The 20,033-nt window shown below is 57.7% G+C and overlaps 9 protein-coding genes across 9 annotated transcripts in view; 4 read left to right on the plus strand and 5 right to left on the minus strand.

Annotated features, from left to right (window-relative positions):
- The window catches only part of SDRG_15599 (hypothetical protein), a gene marked incomplete at both ends in the record, with an annotated part of 965 nt that extends 434 nt beyond the window's left edge, over positions 1 to 531 (minus strand). The window contains one exon of the mRNA XM_008621777.1: positions 35 to 531. Within this exon, the coding sequence (XP_008619999.1) occupies positions 35 to 531 (497 nt within the window). The remainder of the gene's footprint in view (positions 1 to 34) is intronic.
- A 2,579-nt stretch (positions 532 to 3,110) lies between these two features.
- On the minus strand, positions 3,111 to 6,278 carry SDRG_15600 (serine/threonine protein kinase). Its single transcript, XM_008621778.1, has 12 exons — positions 6,089 to 6,278; positions 5,728 to 6,041; positions 4,944 to 5,678; positions 4,864 to 4,896; positions 4,733 to 4,817; positions 4,598 to 4,675; positions 4,415 to 4,552; positions 4,175 to 4,363; positions 3,971 to 4,132; positions 3,798 to 3,916; positions 3,675 to 3,750; positions 3,111 to 3,625 (listed from the first exon to the last, which is right to left on the minus strand). Exons 1-12 carry the CDS (start codon positions 6,242 to 6,244, stop codon positions 3,158 to 3,160), a joined length of 2,553 nt encoding a protein of 850 aa, XP_008620000.1. The 5' UTR covers positions 6,245 to 6,278; the 3' UTR covers positions 3,111 to 3,157.
- A 2,478-nt stretch (positions 6,279 to 8,756) lies between these two features.
- On the plus strand, positions 8,757 to 9,996 carry SDRG_15601 (hypothetical protein). The gene has a single exon (XM_008621779.1). The coding sequence runs from the start codon at positions 8,773 to 8,775 to the stop codon at positions 9,967 to 9,969; it is 1,197 nt and encodes a 398-aa protein (XP_008620001.1). The 5' UTR covers positions 8,757 to 8,772; the 3' UTR covers positions 9,970 to 9,996.
- Positions 9,997 to 10,120: 124 nt separating this feature from the next.
- On the minus strand, positions 10,121 to 10,737 carry SDRG_15602 (hypothetical protein; the record flags this gene model as incomplete). The annotated part of the gene is made up of 2 exons (XM_008621780.1): positions 10,121 to 10,395; positions 10,722 to 10,737. 2 exons carry the CDS (start codon positions 10,735 to 10,737, stop codon positions 10,121 to 10,123), a joined length of 291 nt encoding a protein of 96 aa, XP_008620002.1.
- Positions 10,738 to 10,766: 29 nt separating this feature from the next.
- Positions 10,767 to 11,710, plus strand: SDRG_15603 (hypothetical protein). Its single transcript, XM_008621781.1, has 3 exons — positions 10,767 to 10,858; positions 10,911 to 11,452; positions 11,494 to 11,710. Exons 1-3 carry the CDS (start codon positions 10,815 to 10,817, stop codon positions 11,577 to 11,579), a joined length of 672 nt encoding a protein of 223 aa, XP_008620003.1. The 5' UTR covers positions 10,767 to 10,814; the 3' UTR covers positions 11,580 to 11,710.
- A 903-nt stretch (positions 11,711 to 12,613) lies between these two features.
- Positions 12,614 to 13,048, plus strand: SDRG_15604 (hypothetical protein; the record flags this gene model as incomplete). Its single annotated transcript, XM_008621782.1, has 1 exon — positions 12,614 to 13,048. The coding sequence occupies one exon, from the start codon at positions 12,614 to 12,616 to the stop codon at positions 13,046 to 13,048; it is 435 nt and encodes a 144-aa protein (XP_008620004.1).
- A 49-nt stretch (positions 13,049 to 13,097) lies between these two features.
- SDRG_15605 (hypothetical protein) lies at positions 13,098 to 14,566 on the minus strand (the record flags this gene model as incomplete). Its single annotated transcript, XM_008621783.1, has 6 exons — positions 13,098 to 13,399; positions 13,459 to 13,546; positions 13,595 to 13,698; positions 13,740 to 13,818; positions 13,872 to 14,018; positions 14,069 to 14,566. 6 exons carry the CDS (start codon positions 14,564 to 14,566, stop codon positions 13,149 to 13,151), a joined length of 1,167 nt encoding a protein of 388 aa, XP_008620005.1. The 3' UTR covers positions 13,098 to 13,148.
- Positions 14,567 to 15,680: 1,114 nt separating this feature from the next.
- On the minus strand, positions 15,681 to 16,400 carry SDRG_15606 (hypothetical protein). Its single transcript, XM_008621784.1, has one exon. It carries the CDS (start codon positions 16,359 to 16,361, stop codon positions 15,756 to 15,758), a length of 606 nt encoding a protein of 201 aa, XP_008620006.1. The 5' UTR covers positions 16,362 to 16,400; the 3' UTR covers positions 15,681 to 15,755.
- A 1,176-nt stretch (positions 16,401 to 17,576) lies between these two features.
- Positions 17,577 to 19,016, plus strand: SDRG_15607 (hypothetical protein). Its single transcript, XM_008621785.1, has one exon. It carries the CDS (start codon positions 17,639 to 17,641, stop codon positions 18,941 to 18,943), a length of 1,305 nt encoding a protein of 434 aa, XP_008620007.1. The 5' UTR covers positions 17,577 to 17,638; the 3' UTR covers positions 18,944 to 19,016.
- Positions 19,017 to 20,033: the final 1,017 nt, after the last annotated feature.

Genomic DNA, 20,033 nt, shown 5'->3' on the forward strand with positions numbered 1-20,033 from the left:
GATCGTCGTCGGAATGCCGTCGAGCCAGCCGGACGCCATCATCTTGCGCGCGCCGTAGAGCTCGAGGTCCGCGATCGAGAGCTTCTCGCCGAGAAAGTACGTGCCCGTCAATGGCAGACGCGCCTCGATGCACGCAAAGTGCTCCGGAAGCGGACCCGCAGCGGCTTCTTCGCGGAGTGCGAGACGCTTGGCCGGGTCTTGTTCGCGGAACGACGGCATGAGCTTGGCGAGCGTGTCGTCCGAGGCCGCGAGAAGCTCGTCGACACGGAACGCCTCGAGCGCTTCGGTCGGGTAGAGGCCCGAGAGGCGGCCGGCGTAGCGCGCCATCGCATGCGACTGGGCCATGACGACGCCGTCGACCGTGAGCGTCGGCACCTGCTTGAACGGCAGCGTCGGCTTGACCGCGCCAAACTGTTCGCGCGTGAGGCGCTCGTCCTCGAACGGGATGCCACCCGCGTGCAGCGCCAGGCGCACGAGCTCGGCGCGGCCAGTCATGTCGAAGTACGTGAGCTTCAATGTGGGAAAGGTCATGGTTGTTGAGTCGTTGGTGGTAAAATCAAAAGTGACAACCAGAATGGCGCGCGCCGCCGACGATGAGCGATCGCCGTTGATTGAGTGAACACGTCGTGACCTTTCGGACGGGGCGCGATCTTTGCGTTGACGCGGCGTGTGGTGGGCTGTGATCACATGTCAAACCACCTGCTTGGACGTGTACGCAAGGCGACGTCGAACAGAGCCGACTTCGGCGCGACCGAGCGACCAAGTCCGACGGCGGCCATGGGCAAGGCATGGTTGATAATGGTTGTACCGAAGACTTCTGTGGTATTTGGTTCGTCCTCGCCTTGTAATGGTACGATAAAACAATGAAATCGGACTCTGTTGCGAGACTGAGGCATGTTTGAGCTCCACCGTTCATGGACGACCACGTCACCTTGGCCACAATCAGGCGACCATGGGATCACGCGTCGACAGGATGCGTTGGCGCGAACGTCAACCGAATTCTCAGTTGCAATTTCAACGATTACCAACGGTTGTGCCGCATCCCAACGCGAAATCGAACGGTTGTCCCACGCCGCGCAAAGCTCGTGACATCCAAAAGATGCCGACGACTCTTGGAGGACGGGGTGCCAAAAAGTCCAACATCCTTGCTTGGTTGAGCACCTTGGTTGAGCACCTTTTCTCAAGCTGACGGCAGCGTGCTATTCTTGTTTTTGATTGGCCCAAATGTTGCTTCGATTTGCGCCAATGGCATCACGTGAAAAAGATCGCTTTTCAACCAATGGCATCATCCAGAGCCTACCTCGTCTCTGTTTGTCGTCATCCAAGCCCCGTGGCTTGATTGCAACGTGCACCTGCCTCGACCAAGTCGTTGGGCGGTTGGTCTGAGAGATGAGCGCGTCGAGTGACTGGGCACGGTTCGCGCAGGCGCAAAGCCAACCTGGTCCTCGACCGTCCACACACGGTTGGTGGAGCTGGTCCCGCGCTACCGTGACATCCCGACGACTGAGTGCTGCAGGTCGTCAGCACTTACCGTCCATTTCCCACCATCTCTAACCGTGCAAATGGTGGCAACCAACTCACTAGTTGCGATGCTAAATAACACAACACACGGTATGCCGACCAAGTTAAATCGCGCATCGAGCGCGCAGCGTTGGCTTGGATCGAGCGCGCAGCGTTGGCTTGGATCGGAGGCTGCAATTGAAGGAGAGTCATCCCTAAAGATCAATCAAGACAGATGTGCAAGTCGAGGTACCTGGGTGCGGCGCGTGGCAAGCGTGGTCGAGGCAGGCACTAGCTACGCACAAAGAGACTGGCCATTTGGCCCGGTCGTGGTCATGACTACGAGCTCGGTCACGACAGCCCAGCCGTAACGATGGTCTATGGTCCCGAAGGTCCAATACCATCGGGGGAGGTCCGTCGATCCCGAACGGGCGCAGAAGTACTCGACCGTGGCGGCTCAAGGACCAGCGTCTTCGTGCGCAGCGTGGAAAAACCGAAGTGGGTTCCAGTCGGTTGGGGCACGAGTCGTCAGTTGGGCAAGACAGGTGATTGGACGAGACAATGACAAAACGGGGGGTGTTTGGGAAAAGCTGCGTCAAAACAGGAATATATAGAAAAATAACCGTTCACTTAAGTTCCTAGCAGGCATTCGGGGCTGCTTGGCAAGGTAGTCGCAGGGAAGAGGAGATCCAGGTGATATGAAGTGTTGCGGTAGGGTAGAGGATTGTAGTAGAGGTCTTCTTTGCGGGTAAAAAGGCGTAGGAGGAGAGGTATGGGAAGACGCCGACGCGTGCCATACGTGCCACAGCATAGTAACACCAAGTCTGCATATTTTTATGCAATCTACCCCGTTGTGGTTCCATTGACCCCGTTTTGACATTTTCCATCTTGGGAAGGATAATTGTTCTCTAGAAACGCATCAAATATCCGGAAAGATACATGCGTTTGTGCAAGGGAAGAAAGCGAGGGAAGAAAAAACGGCCCCCGAAGAAGTCCCGAGACAAGACAAAAAAGCAGGAGGCGGAGCGCACAGGTACCAAGATGCTTTGTGCTGTTTGACGCAGGCGCTACTTCACTAACGCTAGGCATGTCGTGAACAGCTACCCCGACCAACCGACGCACAACGACCTTGGCTACGGTACCGCGACTGTACAACGACACCCAACACAAGCGCGGCCGCCACCCATAATGAAAGCCACAGTGCGATACGCGTTCCCAGTCGATACGCGTTCCCAGACAGTATGGTGTACCATAGTCAACTCCAGCTAGAAGAAGGAGCAGGTTAGGTGTACCTAGCTAGAACGAACTCTGCTCAATTGCTTTCCAATATCCCATCAACCACCAAGGGTGCAGCTTACGGCAAGGCACCCCGAGATAGCACAGCCCGAGACGATGGGCGACCGACCGTTGAGCGCCTACAACACGTCGATCGGCGGGCCAAGCTGCGTCGCTATGCGGTGGTCCAGCCACCAGCTCTGTCACCGGCTCTGTCACCGGCGGTGGCGAGCGTGCTCCTCCGCGCGCTCTTATCGACGCCCCGCCAGCGATTTGAATTCGCTCCAAGGGCAACCATTCGCAGGATAAGGGCGCCCTTATCCTCCGATGCACCTTGTTTCAATGTACCAAAGTATCAAATTATCAAAATGCCATCACGACCTTAGACGTCGACGACCGCCGTCTTGTACGTGGCAACCAATACGTCCGGTGTCGTCGTCGTGGCTACGCGGAGCGTCGCAAAGATGTCGGCGGCGAGCACCCGCTTGAGGCTCGGGCGGCGCGCCGGTGCAAAGTCCACGAGTGACTCAAGCAGATTGAGGCCGTCGATGGCCACGAGGCGGGCGCGGGCAGCCGCCACTGCCGGGTGGGATCCCGTTGCGAGCGAATATGCGCCGACGTCGGCGCAAAACTGCTTGGCGTCGGGCGACAGGCGGCGTGCGTTGGTCTTTCCGAGCAGCTGCGATCGGAGTGCGGTCGCAACACCCGACGTACTCTGGAGCGACGCCAGGCCAAAGAGCACGCAGTACCGATACAACGTGTCGCAGAGCACGTCGCTGTGGCTGGCGTCACGCCGCAGTACTTTCTGAAGGATCGAGAAGGACGGCGCACCCTTCTTGGCACGTTTCACCTAGCCCCAAAAATTGAAATCGAAGAACATAGCACCATAAACGTCCTACCTTCCAGAGACGGAGGAGGGTCGCCTTGAGACCTTTGGGGCACACAACGTCAGCCAAGAGCTCTTCGTAGGGCAGACTACAGCAGGTTGTGAGTGACCATCAGACCCATGCTTCGCCAAGTACCTGCCGGTGGCGAGGTGCAGTAGGCACAAGCCCAAAGCAAACGTATCGACCGCATACCCCTGGAGCGCGTCGTCGCCGTCGACGAAAAACTCGATCGGCGCGTTCTCATATGTGGTCCACTGTCCATAGATCGACCATCGTACATTGTACAACTCGAGGAAAAATGAACGTACGTGCTCAACCCCAATGGGGGCTGTCAGCGAGCCTTCTTCGGTGGTCGCCGACCCGAAATCTGCGAGCTTGACCCACGCGCTGGCCGCGAGCGTGTACGTGGCGCCGTCAAACTCGTACGCGACGACCCCCGCGTCGTGGGATTGGAGGAAAAAGTTGAGCAACTACGATGCGATTGGTTGATTTGCCTGCAATAGCATCCTCACCTTGATGTCAAAGTGCCGGAGCCCAAGCGTCGCCCGGCCCGTGTAGAGCGCAAAGCACATTTGAAAAAAGTAGGCGACCACGTCGTGCGCGTCAAGGGACCCGTGGGTGCGAAGGTAGTCCTCGACGTTGCCGCCATCGCAGAGCTCCATGCAGGTGTAGAGGAACCGACCATTGGCTTCCGTCGTCGGCTACACGACCACACGTCAACAGGAGATGGCTCACAAGCCGCAAAGACGCACCGGCGGACCGCCCCAGACAGCAGGCGCGGCCGCATTGGCAAGCAGTACTTGGTGCACGCGGACAAAGTTGGGGCACACGTTGGCCGCGACGAGGTCCGACACGAGCAGCGACGTTGCAATCTCTTGCTGGACAATGTGCTAAAGAATGGTTCAACACTGGGAAAGAGACCGACACCAACGTACTTCGTTTCCCAACTCCTCGATCGCGCGCACGTCCATGACGCTCATGGCTTCTTCCCGGTTGGCCGCCGATGCATGGACCTATACATATGGATAAAGTACATTCCAACATGGATACATCACAGCAGCAAGTGCTACCTTGTACACGCGCTTGTAGGCGCCGTCGGCAAGGAACTGGCCGCGCGGGTACGCTTCCGTCAACGAACCCTCCACCAGCGGTAGCCTATTCCAGTGGTAAGCACGCACGCCGTCCAGAAGAGCGTGCGTACGCCTTGTAGTCGGCTCGGGTCCATGCGCGCACCCTACGAACGTCTTGCATCACACAGTCGACAGCAAGAGTCGGTCGTACGCTGAGCACGTGTGGTGCCAGTGCTTGCTGACGCTCGCGACCTCATGCGTCATGTTGAGAAAGCCCGACGACAAGACGAGTGTTGCGACGCCGTCCGGCAAGACCGTTGGCGTGCACACGACCGTCGATGGCACAAAGAACGATGACCGCCGAGGGGCGTGCTCAAAGAACGACAAGCGGCGCTGGTGGTTGCGCTGGCGCTTCGTCTGCACAAACGCCATTTGGTCCCGCGAGAGGTTGAGGAGCGAGAACGAGACGTTGGCGTCATCGTGGAGGTGCGAGCGCGACAGAGCCGCATGCAGCGATGTGTCGGTGCTGCTGGTTTCTTCTCGGATCGGCGAGATGGCGCCGCCGGCGACCGGAGCGGGCTTGGCGTGCTTGGCCGTAAACGCGCCAAAGCTAATGCGCTTGGCGACGACAACCTCGCTCTCGTCGTCATCGTCGACTTCAAACGATACGTCCAGCGAGTGCTCGTCGAGCTGCGGCGAGATCTTGGTGATCGGACTCGGATCGACGCTGAGGCGGTGGCGACCGAGTCGCGCGGGCAAGATGGGCGACGTGCCCCAATGCAAACGCGGGTTCGACGTTACTGTCAGAGATGGACGCACGGCCAGGGGCGACGGTCCAGCGGGCGTCGGGGCAATCGGCGTCGGTGCAATTGGCGCAGTGACAAACTCGAGCGATTCGTCGAGCGGCAGTGCAAAGTTGTTGATGTACGCCTTGGTCGACTCGCTCCTAGAGACGGTGGGTCATGGAAGATGCATACCGGGAGATGACGCAGTACATGGCGTGGGGCTGGACCGTCGGCTGCAACGACTTCAACAAGGTCGCAGCCTGCTTGTTCGAGATCCGATATACGTTCGTGCTCTTGTGCGCCGTGAACCCAAGCGATTCAAGCCACTCGGCAAGCTGCTTGGTCTTGTCGTCGGTCCACTCGTCGCCGGTCGGCAGCGGGATGATCGAGCCAAGGCCAAAGCCAAAAGCAAAGCTCAGCTTGGCCTGGACGCTCTCCTTGAGCGACTCGACGAGGTACGCGACGAAAGGCGCTGGCGCATCCTTGGTCTTCTTGGCGGCTGACCGCTTCGTCGTCTTGGCCCGCTACGCATCAAGGTACATAGGCAAGGCAAGGTGCAGGTCGCGGGTACCTTGGCCGGCGGCTTGGCCGAGCGCGCTCGCTTGCGCGGCTCAAAGTCAAAGCGGTCGCCATCTTCATCGTCGGAGGACACGGGCGACATGCACGCGCGTCGCGTCTTGGGCCCGTCAAAGGCCGGACTCGCCAGGTCCGTGGTATAGCGTCCCATTCTCGCGGCTTGGTCCAATTTGGAAATGCTGCTGTCTTGGCTCGTTATCCGGAAATGGTACCTTCAACCGGAAAGCCTGCCTACGATCCGGAAAACTGCCGGATACGTGCAGCGGCATTTTGGCGCGAAGATGCGTTTGATGAAGTTGCAGAGCGATCCTTCACGCTTGTATGTAGCACATACAACCATCGTATTTCATAATTGTTTAGCTATCGCTGTATATAGAGGCAGAACCAGTACCAAGTACGCAAAAGATCGTTTAATTTGGCACCCGGTAGGAGGCAGTGCAGACAGGCCAAACATCAGTTCAGAGTGAAATCGCTCATCTTTGGTAGGTGCTGGTATATTCGTGTCACTCAGGGGCGCCCAATGTACCAGGCCAAATCGGCGTTCCGAGTAAAGCGGCATAGCTAGCCGGGTGTGTTTACTGCGTGAAGTTTAAGCTCTTCTTCGGTCGAGCAGGGCGATCGAGGCTCACCATTTGTATGAGTGGACGGCCTACGCGGCGCAGAATGCCTTGACCCTCCCACGTATCAACGTCCCAGGTCGGGGTAGTTTTGAAACGCAACGCAACAAGGTTGACAAGCACCTTTCATCGAAGACGCCCATCTAAATACGTCTACATGTTCACATTTTGGCATATGCCACAAATAAACTTGGGCAACGACTAGACTCTGCTCTACGCCTCGAACGCCGACGTAGCTCAGCATTCTAGAACCTCGAAGGTCCTGCTATCGTTGCGTCAATTTTGAGCGATTTCATTCTGAAGTGTGTTTTGGCGCTGCGCAGCATCCAAGAGGCAGTGGAATCTCGTGTTCCGCTTTGCTATTGGCCAATTTTCTCTATTTTCCACCAATCATGGCCACGCCAACGTGGGCGTGCCGATGCGAGCCGACGCTGTCGACTGAAACACATTCCAAAATGAAATCGCTCGGACTTGGCATGATGACAAACTATCATGTGTAGAGCACGTAAGGCGGCGTCGCGTCGGCGTTCGAAGCGTACAGTGGGAGCTGCACCGTTTGCAGTATTTATATGTGGTACATACCATATATAGTCACGTATTGCCGCTTTTAGTCGACGCGGTAGCTCTTCCTGCCCGCTCTTTCTTGGAAAATAACTTCGCAATAGTCGCTGTGCAGTGCTTTAAGACTCTTCGAAGACTCAAACTGTGGCGCTGCGTCAATGATGGAAGCGCTGAAAGCGATGTTGAATCGCTCTCTTGGCGCGCCACACGTCCCTCGATTTTGTCGTGTAACCTTTGACACAGTGTCTTGGGAAGCGAGGTGCAAAGAACGGTTGATCCGATTATTAAATAGCTGCCATTACGACACCCTGTTAGTATGTCCTCCTTGCACGCTGCACTTGGGGCGATGGGACACAGGACTTAGTTAGTACATCGCAGCGTCTGCGAACCGCCATCGTATTATTAATAGTTGTCGACATATAAAGTTCGTCAAGCGTATCCATTCAATCGCTGATATCCCAAAGAGTGTATGCAAAATACGGGACTTAGTAGACAGTTTGTCTGGTCGTAGCAACCCGAGTCGCGTTGCTCCGTGATGACTGGCCCGTGAATGTTGGTCGTCGAAGGACCAAACCTTCGACACCTTGGCTCGATCGACAATTGAGGAATCGCGAGGTTGATGGGAGAAAGGTTCATGGCACTGCACATGTGCGGTTGACAAATGTCTCGACAAGCACGACGGATTGTGTTGCCACAACACAATCTCACAATCGGCTGCAGAAAGACGCAAGCGGTAGAGGCCCGCTGTGTTTTGTACAGACCGAATTTCGTGTTTTAAACACGAAACCAAGTCCCAGTTTCGAAGCGCAACCAAGAGAGTCCGCGATCGAGCATGTCCAAGTGGGCAACCCGACTACGTGCAGCCAAGGAGACGTAGGTAGATAGATGTACAGCGAGGTAGATATCTCGAGAAGTCGAGTGGATTGCCCACAACCATATTCGATTGTCGAAATATGCGCGAAATTTGCGCAGGCGTTCTAGGATAATCCACGGAAGATCGTTCGACGCCAAAAATGATGGATCGAAAGATTGTGAATTTGTGTGCCACCGCAAAATATGTCTTTGACAATCGCCTGCAACGTGCCACGGGAAACGATCTTGACGACAGCGAGTCAGCGATCCCTGACGCTCAAGATTGTAGGGTTGTTCAAGATCACTTGATCGTGCTCAGAATGGGATGGGATGCAAGTTCCATAGTCTTTTTTACTAAAACAGCGACATTGCATGTACACTACGAGCGCGTAGACAGCTCATAGTGTAGCATCTAGATACCCGTCAAGCGACTTGTGTCGTGGCCACGGAGGCGAGTGTACACTAGCGTTGGACACACGCTGGTACAAATAATAATTTGGGGTTCATGGATGTCGTAATCTGGCCAAGGAAAAAATCACATTTTGGCCAATCACAACCATTGGCACCGTTACTACGTGTGTTTAAAACATAAACTACACACAGCACTGTCTCCTGATGGCCATTTCGAGTTTCGCCGCATTCGACGAGCATGGCGACGACGACGTGGGAAGGCTGGGTGCACAAGCATGGTGGGCTCTTCCCGAGCTGGAAGAAGGTGTACCTCGTCGTGCACGGGCGCCAGCTTGTGTACCTCGACAGAGAAGCGAGCAACCCGCGCGCGAAGGAGAAGGCCAAGGCGACGCTGACGGCCGTCGCCCGCAGCACGGACGTCAAGAACGGTTTGACCATCACGGGCGCCGACGGCAAGCACACACGCATCTACACAAAGACGAGCGAAGAGGTCACGGGCTGCCTCAACGCCATGAGCGCGGCGCTGCGCCCCGAGCCCAAGCCGCGGCCGTCCATGGACCGCTTGCCCGCGACGCACGCCGGCTGGCTTGGTATGGACGCCAAGGGGCCCAAGAAATGGTACTTTGTGCTCACGGGGGCCGATCTGAGCAACTACGATCGCATTGGCGGCGCCGAGATTGGCCGCGGTCGCCTCGCCGACATCCAGCCCTCCGAGCGCCCGACGTCGTTTGCGTTTGTATTTACGAACGGCCGTCTTTTGCCCGTCGCCGCCGAGTCGGCTGCCGACGCCGATGCTTGGATCAGCGCCGTGTGCAGCGTGCTCAACAAGCCCAAGCCGATCGCGCCGCGCCACTCGATCGACGCCCCCCTTGCCGGTCGCCCATCGATGGATACGAGCGTCACGCGTGCGCCCGTGTCGGAGCCCAAGCCGGTCCGCGCGCCCGTTGCGGCGCCGCCGCGCAGTGAGCCGACGCCCGTGCGACAGTCCGTGCCGCCGCCAGTGCAACACCAAGCGCCCGTGCAACACCAAGCACGTGTGCCAGAACCGACGATCGCGCCGCAAAGCAAGCCAGCGATCGCCCGACTGGAGCCCGAGGCCAAGCAACCAGAATTTACGCTACCACCGCCCGTCTCGACTGGAGGGATGAAGCCGCGCAAGTTTGCGCCCGCGCAGCCGCCAAAAGCGCCACTCATGAAGCCGCCGCGCGCGCCGCAGCCCGTGGCGCAAGAAGCGCATTTCGCCAACAACGCGGCCGAGGTGTGGCAGATGACGGACCCGTCGCTCGTGCAGGCGTGGGTCGAGCACGGGAAGGCCGCGCCCGTGGCCGCGCCCATGCCACCGCCCCAATCGACGCAGAAGCTCTCGTCGTTCTTGGACAAGTACAACATGCGGCCAGAAGGCATGGCCGCGTCGAATGCTCAAACCTCATTATAAGCAAAGATACCTATTTGTTATTGCATATTCGCTCGCTCTGTACGCCTCACAGACACGGCGAGGTGCCTTGGTGGTAATATCGCTCTGCTCCGAAAGGCAACGCGAGCGAGGAGCGTGCCACGTCACGACACTGCAATTATTTTTTAAAAAACTACAAAATCCAAATCGAATGCGCGGGCGTCTTGGTGACGAGGATCGAGGTGGCCGCATTGGCCGCCTGTCGGCGCTTGCGCTGGGCGAGGAGCACGAGAAGCAGCGCGGCGCCGGCGACGGCGACCGTCAATGCGAGCGCGACAGCGTTCGAGCTCAGCACCTCGGCGGTCGGAGCGACGGCGGGGGTGGCAGCCACGACGGTCGCCATCTCGGTCGCGTTCGGTAGATTCGCCGCCGACGAGCCCGCGACGACAAGGACGAGAAGCGATACGACTAGTAGAAGCATGGTCGAGGCGGTTCCAAAATGGAAATGGCCAGCAAGTCGCATCTCCGACGATATCCAGAACACACCGCCGATCCTGCTCTCGCACGACCGTGCCCATTGCTGGCGCGTGACGACGTGTGACGGCGGTGCCTCCCTGTGCGTTACGACCACTGACCATGGCGAGGTCAACGGGCTTGCCGGGATTGCTACCTGCACCCGCCGTCTCGCCGGTACGAGCCGCGCATGCTGGCGTCGGCGAGAGATGCTCGCCACCAGGATCGTGACCTCTTCATCGCTTTGGCTACCGCTACGAGACTATACTGCCGAGACGTACCATGCGCCATGGCCATGGCCGTCCGACGCGGTGGTCCCGCCGCCTGTTCCACGGAACGACTGCCTGAGACTTCGATATTTTGGATCGTGTTGGATGGCCGTTCGAAATTCCAGCGGCGCTAGCATGGGAGCATGGCCGTACGCCACTGCGTGTTGCCATTTTGTCCTCATCTCGTTGGCGCGCATGTAGGCCCCACTGTCCCTTCGTGGCCCTCGACGACGGCGACGATGTAAAGAGAGGCGATAACCTGGATCCAGCCTCGGACGCGTACTTGATGCAGCGCATGGCCGCGCCCGAGCGCGCGTACCGACGGCTCTTTGCGCTCCTCTTGACGCTCAGCATTGAGCTCTTTGTCGCGTTCGTGATCTCGCGCTATACGCACACGCTGCAGACGTTTCCGCTGCTCATGGCCTTTATGCCCGTCATCTCGGCCGTCTCTGGCAACGTCGGCTTGCAGTCGTCGAGCATCGTCACGCGCGCGCTCGCCCTCGGTCTCGTGTCACTTGATGACGCGGCCGACGCGCTGCGCCGCGAGCTCGAGGCGGCGCTGCTCCTGGGGCTCGCGCTGGGCCTCGTCACGGGCGTCATTGCGGGCCTCTGGCAGCAGTGGGTTGTGTTTGGCGTCGTCGTCGGCGTCTCGCAGTTTGCCTCGATCTTGACCGCATCGATCACGGGCTCGGCGGCGCCGCTTGTCGGGAAATACTTCAACTACGACCCGGCGACGATCGCAGGTAGAGACGAGTTCGAGGCGACGCACCCATGTATGTTGTAGGACCCATGGAGACGGCGATCCAAGACGTCGTGGGCAACTCCCTCTTTTTGATCTTTGCGTCGTCGCTTCTGACCTTCTTTGGGTAAAAACAAGAGCGAGGCGCAAGCGCAATGACAAGCTCGGACCAGGTGCACAGATTGCCATATTCAAGTACATCGTCGAGAGATAGATAGACACCTAACGCTAGAGTACTTATTATAATCATCTTCGTATCGTGCCCTATCCACGACATGGTCATACATGGAGTCCGACGCGCGCAACCGTACCCTGCCTTGTCGCCCCTAGTAGCGGCAACAAATGGAGCTTGACTTGGACGAACCACGTGCTCGGATTCGGAGCTACGTTGAGTGTAAACACACCTCTTCTCATCAGTGTGAGAAAGTCGGCAACGAGTCGGGCTTGCCAGACCACGCAAAGGTCGGAAGGCTGTCAGGGCGCCACGTCATGACCAGGGTCGTTGCAAATCTTGGCACTCCACGTGGCCGCTACATGCCCATTAGTAGCGAGCCGCGCTCGCGACACCTCCGCTTGACGCCATAAGCTAGAGCTGGACACGAGCTCGCAGGCCAACCTCCCGCGTTATTAAATAGTACCGGCGACCGCGTTGCACGTCGTAAGCGAGACGACATGTCTATGGTGGCGAGATGAGTGCAAATTTTGCCCTAGTCAGCGTTCTATTATGTATAGACCACTAGTAATATCTTGGAGCATCTATCAGTCCAATTAGCTATCAGCGTAGAGAGCAATGCAGAGGCGGGATACATCCGGAGATGCCGACAACCTTGCCTCACCACCATGCTGCTTGATGGAAGAGCCAAGTTGCAACGGCGTCCAACCGCCACCGGTAGCCGCGGTTGCCATCGGCGATTCGTTGTATACTGCCAAGGGACGAGCGCTGTACTTGTTCTAGACAATTCGTCGGCCATAAACAGCGCAGTGCAGGCGCATCTCTCGCACTGGCCACGTACCCAGACGTCGAATCTCGCTTCAACCCGTGCCTTCAACATTCAGCGCGCATTTGAACCAATCATCGGTGAGGTCGTACCGTCGCCGCCAATCAAAACGCGTTGGCGAAAATAGCTGCCGCCCGCGAACGTGCATTTTGGATTTTCCAACGCGCATGGCGACCGACCTCCTCCTCCTGGGCCCGTCCGTGGCGTCCTTGGCCTGGACGCTCCTCTGCCTCGTAGCCTTCATCGGCCTCCGCGTCCTCCAGCAGGCGCGCCAGCCCTCCACGTGGATGCAAGCCTTTGCTTCGCCTACGGCGCTCGGCCTCCCGCTGCACGCCACGACCCGCGACGCGCTCCTCACCGAGTACTACGACCCGCCGCCGATGGCCGTGTATGGCCTCGCGCTCGCCGACGCCAAGCCGCGCCTACTGCACGACTACGTTGTCTCGCCGCTCTTGCAGTCGATCGTCTGGTGGGAGCGGGCACAGGCAGTTCCCATTGATGTGAGCGACGTGGTCATGTCGCCACTCCTTCGCATGCTCTCGCTGATGCTGCCGCGCGCGCCGAACGACGAGACGCCGCCGATGAGCACGCGCACCGCGTAGCCCTAGCACTGTAGCCTATTTATGCCCCAATTCTGATACCACGACAAAGTTGCCAACGAGCAGAAAATTTGCGAGTTCGTAGTAGGTGTAGAGCGTTAGTTTAGACGGCGCTTTGGCGGTCCGACGCACCGAGTTTAATGTCCTTCTTGGACGTCAGCGTGCCGTAGCCTACCGAGTTGCTTCGAAAGGATCCCATGCCAAAGATCGGGCGGTCGGCGCCCGTACCCATGGTCGAGCCGGACGCCGGCGACAGCGGCATGAGCGACCCGAACCGTCCGGACGTCATGATGGACGCGTACTCGGCGTCGTCGCTCGCGTGCTGCGTGAGAAGGTAGATGCCAATGAGGATCACTAGGTAAAACGTTAAACCATGCGTCCAACCCTGGCGACGAGGGCAATCAGCGACGTACGGCCCAAGGCGGACGGGAGGCAAATCCACTCAAAGAGGTGAAAGTCATAAAACTTGCGGTAAAACACAATGCCGCCCACGACGCTCGACTAAGAAGGACGCGATCAACCTCGGTCTGCCTACACTGCACACCGTACCCCAATCCAAAAGCACTGGAAGACGGGAAAGACTGAGAGCGTGTCGCCCGACATGATGGCGCGGTTGAGCAGATCGGTCTGCAGCACGAGGGTCACCACCATTCCTAGTCGAGTAGGAGCATTTTCAACATATTGCTGCGCGTACCGCCGACGAAGAGGTACGTTGTGGGGTACACGAACTGGTTTTGGCCCTGGAACGTGAGCAGAAGGAGCATCGACGCACACTAATATTGGCGCCACATGGATCCCGAGACATGGAAAAAGCGAGGATGTCTACCTTGGCGAGGAGCACAGAGAAGGACCCAAAGATGCCAGACGCGGTCGCGTACAAGTAGGGCAGGCGCCGGTAGAGATACTCGTGCGTCTTGCGCTGGTTGCGGCCAATGGACCGGATTTCGCCAAAGATGCAGAAGAGCATGATGCACTACACAGCACGCTGAGCTGCCTCGCCATGGACGCAGAGATGGCATGTACCATAAAGGTGAAGTAGACGAGGAATTCGAGGCCGCAAAATTGCGCCTCGAGCTCGTTCAGCGTCAGCTGCGCGTCCGGCTGGTTCCCAAGCGTGCTCAAGACGACGCCGACGATGATGAAGAAGGTGCCCGACGTGTCGTACCACGTGAGGCGCTGGCCGAGCCAGAGGTGCGCAAAGAAGACGTTGGCGAGGACCGTGCAGCCACCGCCGACGGCCGCGACGAGCGCTTGCGGCGCGAACGCCAGCGCTTCAAAGTCGCCGATCGAGCCGAGAATGACGAGCACCATGCCCGTGATCCAGAGCGGCCGCGTGTAGTACGTCCGGCGCTCGAAGAGCGGTCGCCCTTCCTCGCCGACGTGCGAGAGCTTCTGCACGTTGACGCCGAGGTTGGAGAGGATCGCGGAGCCGACGACAATGGCGAGACCGATCCACTTGAGCTGTGTGGCCTCGGCCTCGTCCGCGGGTTCGACGACGAACTGCGCTGCGCCCGACGCCATCGCAAAATAACCCACGCGACCACTTGGGTTTTTCCCACGTCTATTCGCACCATCCTTTAGCCCAGTCCGCCCTCCACAACCTAGCGTAATCGCACCGTTGGCAACGCATCCTGCGTTGCATCCCGTTGATTGCCCTCTTGGCAGCATGCTCCCTGCGCACGGAGCTTACGAGGCCGCAGGGGACCGTGGCCAGCGACCAAACTGAACGTCAGTTGCGTGCATCTAGTGTATCGTGACGGCGGTGTTGCACGGAACGAATGATGGGCTTTTATTAAATTGCGCGCAAAGCATACAAACAACAAGCTATTATTTAAATATCTATATTATAACTCGGTGCCAGCACACTTCAACACGGCACGCCACGTGCGTCCAGTGTCGACAGCCACTGGACGCCGTCGATCGACGACGACGACGACGACGATAGATGGTCTATTAGCCAGTATGGAAGATATTGTCTCATCTTTGGGATTCTCGTGTGGTGTGAGTAGCCGAGACGTCAATGACCCTCTACAAGTAATGTGTGGTTCTAGTCCAGACAGGGCGGCGCGATGGCGCGTACGATCCGACGACGTCGAGTCAACAACGCACCAAGCGTTCTGTCATACAACTTGTGGACTGCAAAAGTACAGAAATGCACGGGTGTGACCAGCGATCAGCGGAACAACGGCTACAAGCCTCCGTCAGTCGTGGGCAACGAAAGTCCGCCGACGTTCGCAAAGTCCTTTCTGCAAACTGCAAGAGATATACGACTTGCCAGCACAAGTAAGGCCCTGCCCTGCAATTCCTAGTCAACGAATCCATGATCCAACAGTGTCTGTACTAGTACGCTTCAACACACTTGATTGGTCTCCCAACCCGAGCTCCGGTTTGACTGTGCGGGACTACTGGGAAGAAATCGAAAAAGCGCGAAGGGCCAAGTAGCGGCGGCCTCCGTTTCATTTCCGTGCCAAAAACATAGCTTGAATCACGTAGTGTACCCCCTGACAAGAATTGCGGCACTACGACGACGGGCTCCGTAATACCTCCTCACTCTTGCGTTAGCCCCCAAAGGCATCGGCAATCATCGTCCGTCACGGCTTGCTGTACGCGTCGATCCAAGAGTGCAAACGAAGCTTTGGGGTCGTCGAAGGTCTGTGCATGCGATAACGATGCCGCAACATCGACAAGACAAGCTGTGCCAATTTTGTGATTATATCGACGTATCTTCAACCAAGAAGCGCTCGATCGCACTCTCGGCGCGCTTGGCTCGGTATCGGACGGTGCTGCGGTGCATACGGTGCTCCCACACGGCGGCGCCGATCGTGCACGTGCATGATAAGGCGAGGGCGAGCGCAATGACAAAGTACGGGCGTTCGCTGAACGGGTAAAACCACACGACGGCCGTGATCGGGTACTGCAGAAAGCACTGGAGGTTGAGCACCGCCATGAGGCACGCGAGCTTGCGCATCGGGACGTTGATGCCCTGCGGGTTCTCTTGGTCCATAAACTCGACGGGGAGCGACGGGAACGCCGCTTGGATCCTCGCTTCGGCGCGCATGTCGCTCGACGACGAATACATGAGGAGCCGCAGCAGCGTGACCAAGCGCGAGGGGTGCACCATGAGCGCGGCCAAGGTCAGCGTCGCGTTGAGTATTTGAATGCAAATCTCGATGTAGCTGTCACGGGTGTCGCCCGGCACGGCAAAGACGTTGGAGAGCACGAGGACGAGGAGCAGCCCGACGAGAAGCGTGAGACCGATGAAGACACTGAGGGCGACGCGCCGCCCCCGCGAGTGCTTGCTGCACATGGCGTCCATCGTGGCGGATTCAGTAGTTACGCGATCGAAGAAGCACGCCCATGTTCTAATATCGAACGAATCGCCCTCGCTAAAGTTCAAGACGCAAGAAACTGGTACGTGGAGTCGCCTTGGGAATACCAAGGGATGACACCATCCCAACTTGGGATGGTGACGTCCCGTCAAGTGAACGCTCGAGTGTGGAATGCACAAACATCTCAAGACATTGCTTGCAAGACGTCATGTGGACCGCCATGGACCTCGTTTCTACCTCGGCGTTCAAGGCCGCACTGCATTGCAGCCCGGTGCCACTTGATTGCTGCCAGACCCCAGTAGCTTTAGGTCCAGCGCAGCTCGACTTGGCGCCTCGATCCCGAGCGTCCTCGGTATGGTGAATGACACCGGCATGGCGAAGGCCTTCGTGTCATGGCGTGGGACACCCTTTCCAAGTGCATGCATCGAAGGCGCTCGGTCGTTGGCGCCAGATCGAATGCGTCACCACGTGCCACGTGCGAGTGTTCCGTATCCGGATGTGGCCAAAGCGACGAGTAAAAAAACGGTCTTTTTCACACGGCTAAACCAACGCCACCTAATTGCCTTGCGCAACTCGGGACGATTACCGGCAGCCCGCTCCATTGCATTCCTGCTGCCCCATCGGTAGCATCAATTGCAGCGCACGTGAAAGCCAATCGGAGGCGCTCAAAACCGATCTGGATGCTCCGACGGTGCTGGTGGACGCTGCCGATAGTGACTCCATTATTGGTCATCACCCCAAGCGTAACGAACCGCCCTCGACCACTCACGCGACGGTGTCGATACATGGACGCCTCGGATGGCCCATGGTTTCGCCCGTAAACCTGCTGTATACGGTGGACGCACGTCGATGGGTGGGATATACCCGCATCATTATTACATTGATCCTTTATCTCTCTTCTATCGCAAGGATGCTATCCTGATGCCTTATAAACGTGATGCAAATCATAGTCAATACCACTGCATTGTTGGTGCGCCGTAACAGTAGGCATGCAAGCACAGTGGGGCAGCGGGTCCAGCGAGCGCGCAAGATGGCGTCCCAAAATCTCTCCCAACGCCGGGTAAAATGGCGTGCGCGTATCCACACCGTTTCTCACTCGCCACCAAAATCCCACGTCCATACAAATATCAAGCTAAACGAATGATTTTCACGTCCCGAAAGTGCAACCTGGTGATGATGGATCTACAATTCGAAACTTCAAGCGCCGCCGTCAGTTTACAAACCGCGCGCGTGTTTACAAATACGGCGCGGCCCTTGGCCTAAGATGCCATTCTACGATCGTTCGCACAGCGCGCAGATGACGACCAAGACGACGACGACCAAGGGCAGCTGGACGCGCATGGCGCCGTCGCACCTCGCGGCCAACACGTCCAACCCGATCCGCAAGATCGTCGACAACATCAAGATGCCCGCGCACTCGGACAAGGAGCTCATTCGCCTCTCGCTCGGCGACCCGACCGTCTTTGGCAACCTCAACTGCCCGGACGTGCTCACGGAAGCCGTCGTCGCCAACGTGCGCTCGGTCAAGCACAACGGGTACATCCACTCGGCGGGTACCGAGGCTGCGCGCGCGGCGATCGCGACCGCGTACGGCCACCCGGTCACGCACCCGCTGACGAAAGACGACATTATCATTGCGAGCGGCGGCTCCGGTGCGCTCGACATTGCGATCACGGGTCTTGTCAACCCGGGCGAGAATATTCTCTTGCCCAAGCCGGCGTTTTCGCTCTACCAGGTCATTTGCGACGCGCACAAGATTGAGACGCGGTATTACGACCTCGTGCCGGAGCGCAACTGGGAGGCCGACTTGACGCAAATGGCGTCGCTCATCGACAGCAAGACGCGCGCGATCCTCGTCAACAACCCGAGCAACCCGTGCGGCAGCGTCTACTCCAAGGCCCATCTGAACGGCATCCTTGGTGTCGCCGAGGCGCACCATGTGCCCATCATCGCCGACGAGATTTACGGCGACATGACGTTTGGCGACTCGGTGTTTTACCCGATGGCGTCGCTCACAACGACCGTGCCCGTCATCTCGTGCGCGGGCTTGGCCAAGCTCTTTGCTGTGCCCGGCTGGCGCGTGGGCTGGATCGCGGTCCACGACCGCAACAATGTGCTCGCGGATATTCGCGACGCGTACTTCAAGCTCTCGACGCTCATCCTCGGCGCCAACTCGCTCGTGCAGTCGGCGATTCCGACTGTGCTCACGCCGACAAAAGGCTCGCCGGAGGAGAAGTCGCTCTCGGCGTTCAAAAAATCTTACTATGATGTGCTCGAGGCCAACGCGCAGTTTACGCTGACGGCGCTCGCCAAGATCCGCGGCCTCAAGGTGGTCGTGCCCCAGGGCGCCATGTACGTCATGGTAGGCATCGACACGGCGATCCTCAAGGACATTGCCGACGACTTTGACTTTACACAAAAGCTGCTCAGCGAAGAGAGCGTCCTCGTGCTGCCGGGTCAGTGCTTTGGCATTGACAACTACTTCCGCGTCGTCTTTTCGGCGCCCCAGGCCAAGCTCGGCGAGGCGTACGACCGTATTGCGCGCTTCTGCGCCCGCCACTCGGCGTAAATTAGTGGTATAGTTTAAAAAATAGTCTTTACAACCTTAAACACCAAACAGGTGTTTGCATCAACAGACTGCACGCGCATGCGCATAGGTACCTAGTCGATTTCAGATGTATAGCAATGTAGTCGTCGGGGCAAACACTCGGATTGTTTCGAAATCATCGAAACCGCTTGCTCGTTTTGCTGTTGACCGCACGGGCAGTTCTCATTCGCCAGCTGCATCTTCCACTCATGGAACACCGGTCTCAAAAGCAAATTGATATCGCGTCCCAAGGCTAACGTGTAGTCTCAGACAAGAAGACCTCTTTTTTTTGCTTGAAGTAAAAGTCAAAGCCTCGCCCGCGGCCACAAGCGTCGTAGGGCGACGACAGACGAGCCCCCGCGCCGCCGCCTGCGCAGCCACGGCCCGGACCGGCGAGCGAATGAAGAAGAAGGAGATTGCTAGTCTCTACGTATGCGAAGTCTATGTGTAAGTATGAAGATAACGCGAAACACTTCATATATAAGTCAATGGATCACGACCTTCAGTGGCCTCGGGAACCGACGCTTCGACCATTCGCGCAAAATGACCGTAGGGTAGCAAGTAACTGTACAAGTGGTATCAGCGTTGTGCGCCAGCGCAAAGTACCTGTGCGCCTTTGTGAACATGGATGCACCAACGCCACTTTGTCACGAGCAACTTTGTTATACTACGCGTTAAGGCTGGGCTATGCGTACGCCCTTGATTTCATTTACGTCGTCGGATACTGGAACGACACTGCGGTTAGGGTTCCATTCCAAGTTTGTAACATCTACTAGAAACTGATGGACGGTCCAACGGTATTGGTGGCCGCCATTCGCGCCGCGTTCTTGACCACGATGCACCTTCAGCATTAGCTCAATACCCGAACGATGTGTCTCTTTTACATGACGAACGCACTAGAACGACGCCTGGCATCGCGACCAAATCATTCCCGCATGTGCCATCGATGCACCTCGCCTCCGCGACGGCTTAGCCAGGTCGCTGCAACATGCTTTGAGACGAAAGTCCAACAACAGTTTCGTGTAAATCATACTATTAATAGTGTCCAAATATACTCGCTACAAAAACAACT

Source organism: Saprolegnia diclina (genome assembly GCF_000281045.1).
Source record: "Saprolegnia diclina VS20 unplaced genomic scaffold supercont1.96, whole genome shotgun sequence".
Taxonomy (NCBI): domain Eukaryota; phylum Oomycota; class Saprolegniomycetes; order Saprolegniales; family Saprolegniaceae; genus Saprolegnia; species Saprolegnia diclina.

Bases quoted from the DNA above. Each gene is read 5' to 3' on its own strand.
- SDRG_15600 (XM_008621778.1), bottom strand. From the start codon at position 6,244: ATGGGACGCTATACCACGGACCTGGCGAGTCCGGCCTTTGACGGGCCC. The intron at 4,818-4,863 runs GTACGCACGCTC...CCACTGGAATAG, and splicing joins ACCCGAGCCGACTACAAGGC to GCTACCGCTGGTGGAGGGTT. The intron at 3,751-3,797 runs GTACTTGGCGAA...AACCTGCTGTAG, and splicing joins CTGCACCTCGCCACCGGCAG to TCTGCCCTACGAAGAGCTCT.
- SDRG_15607 (XM_008621785.1), top strand. From the start codon at position 17,639: ATGCCATTCTACGATCGTTCGCACAGCGCGCAGATGACGACCAAGACG.
- SDRG_15606 (XM_008621784.1), bottom strand. From the start codon at position 16,361: ATGGACGCCATGTGCAGCAAGCACTCGCGGGGGCGGCGCGTCGCCCTC.
- SDRG_15603 (XM_008621781.1), top strand. From the start codon at position 10,815: ATGGCCGTTCGAAATTCCAGCGGCGCTAGCATGGGAGCATGGCC. The intron at 10,859-10,910 runs GTACGCCACTGC...GCGCGCATGTAG, and splicing joins GCTAGCATGGGAGCATGGCC to GCCCCACTGTCCCTTCGTGG. The intron at 11,453-11,493 runs GTAGAGACGAGT...TGTATGTTGTAG, and splicing joins CGACCCGGCGACGATCGCAG to GACCCATGGAGACGGCGATC.
- SDRG_15601 (XM_008621779.1), top strand. From the start codon at position 8,773: ATGGCGACGACGACGTGGGAAGGCTGGGTGCACAAGCATGGTGGGCTC.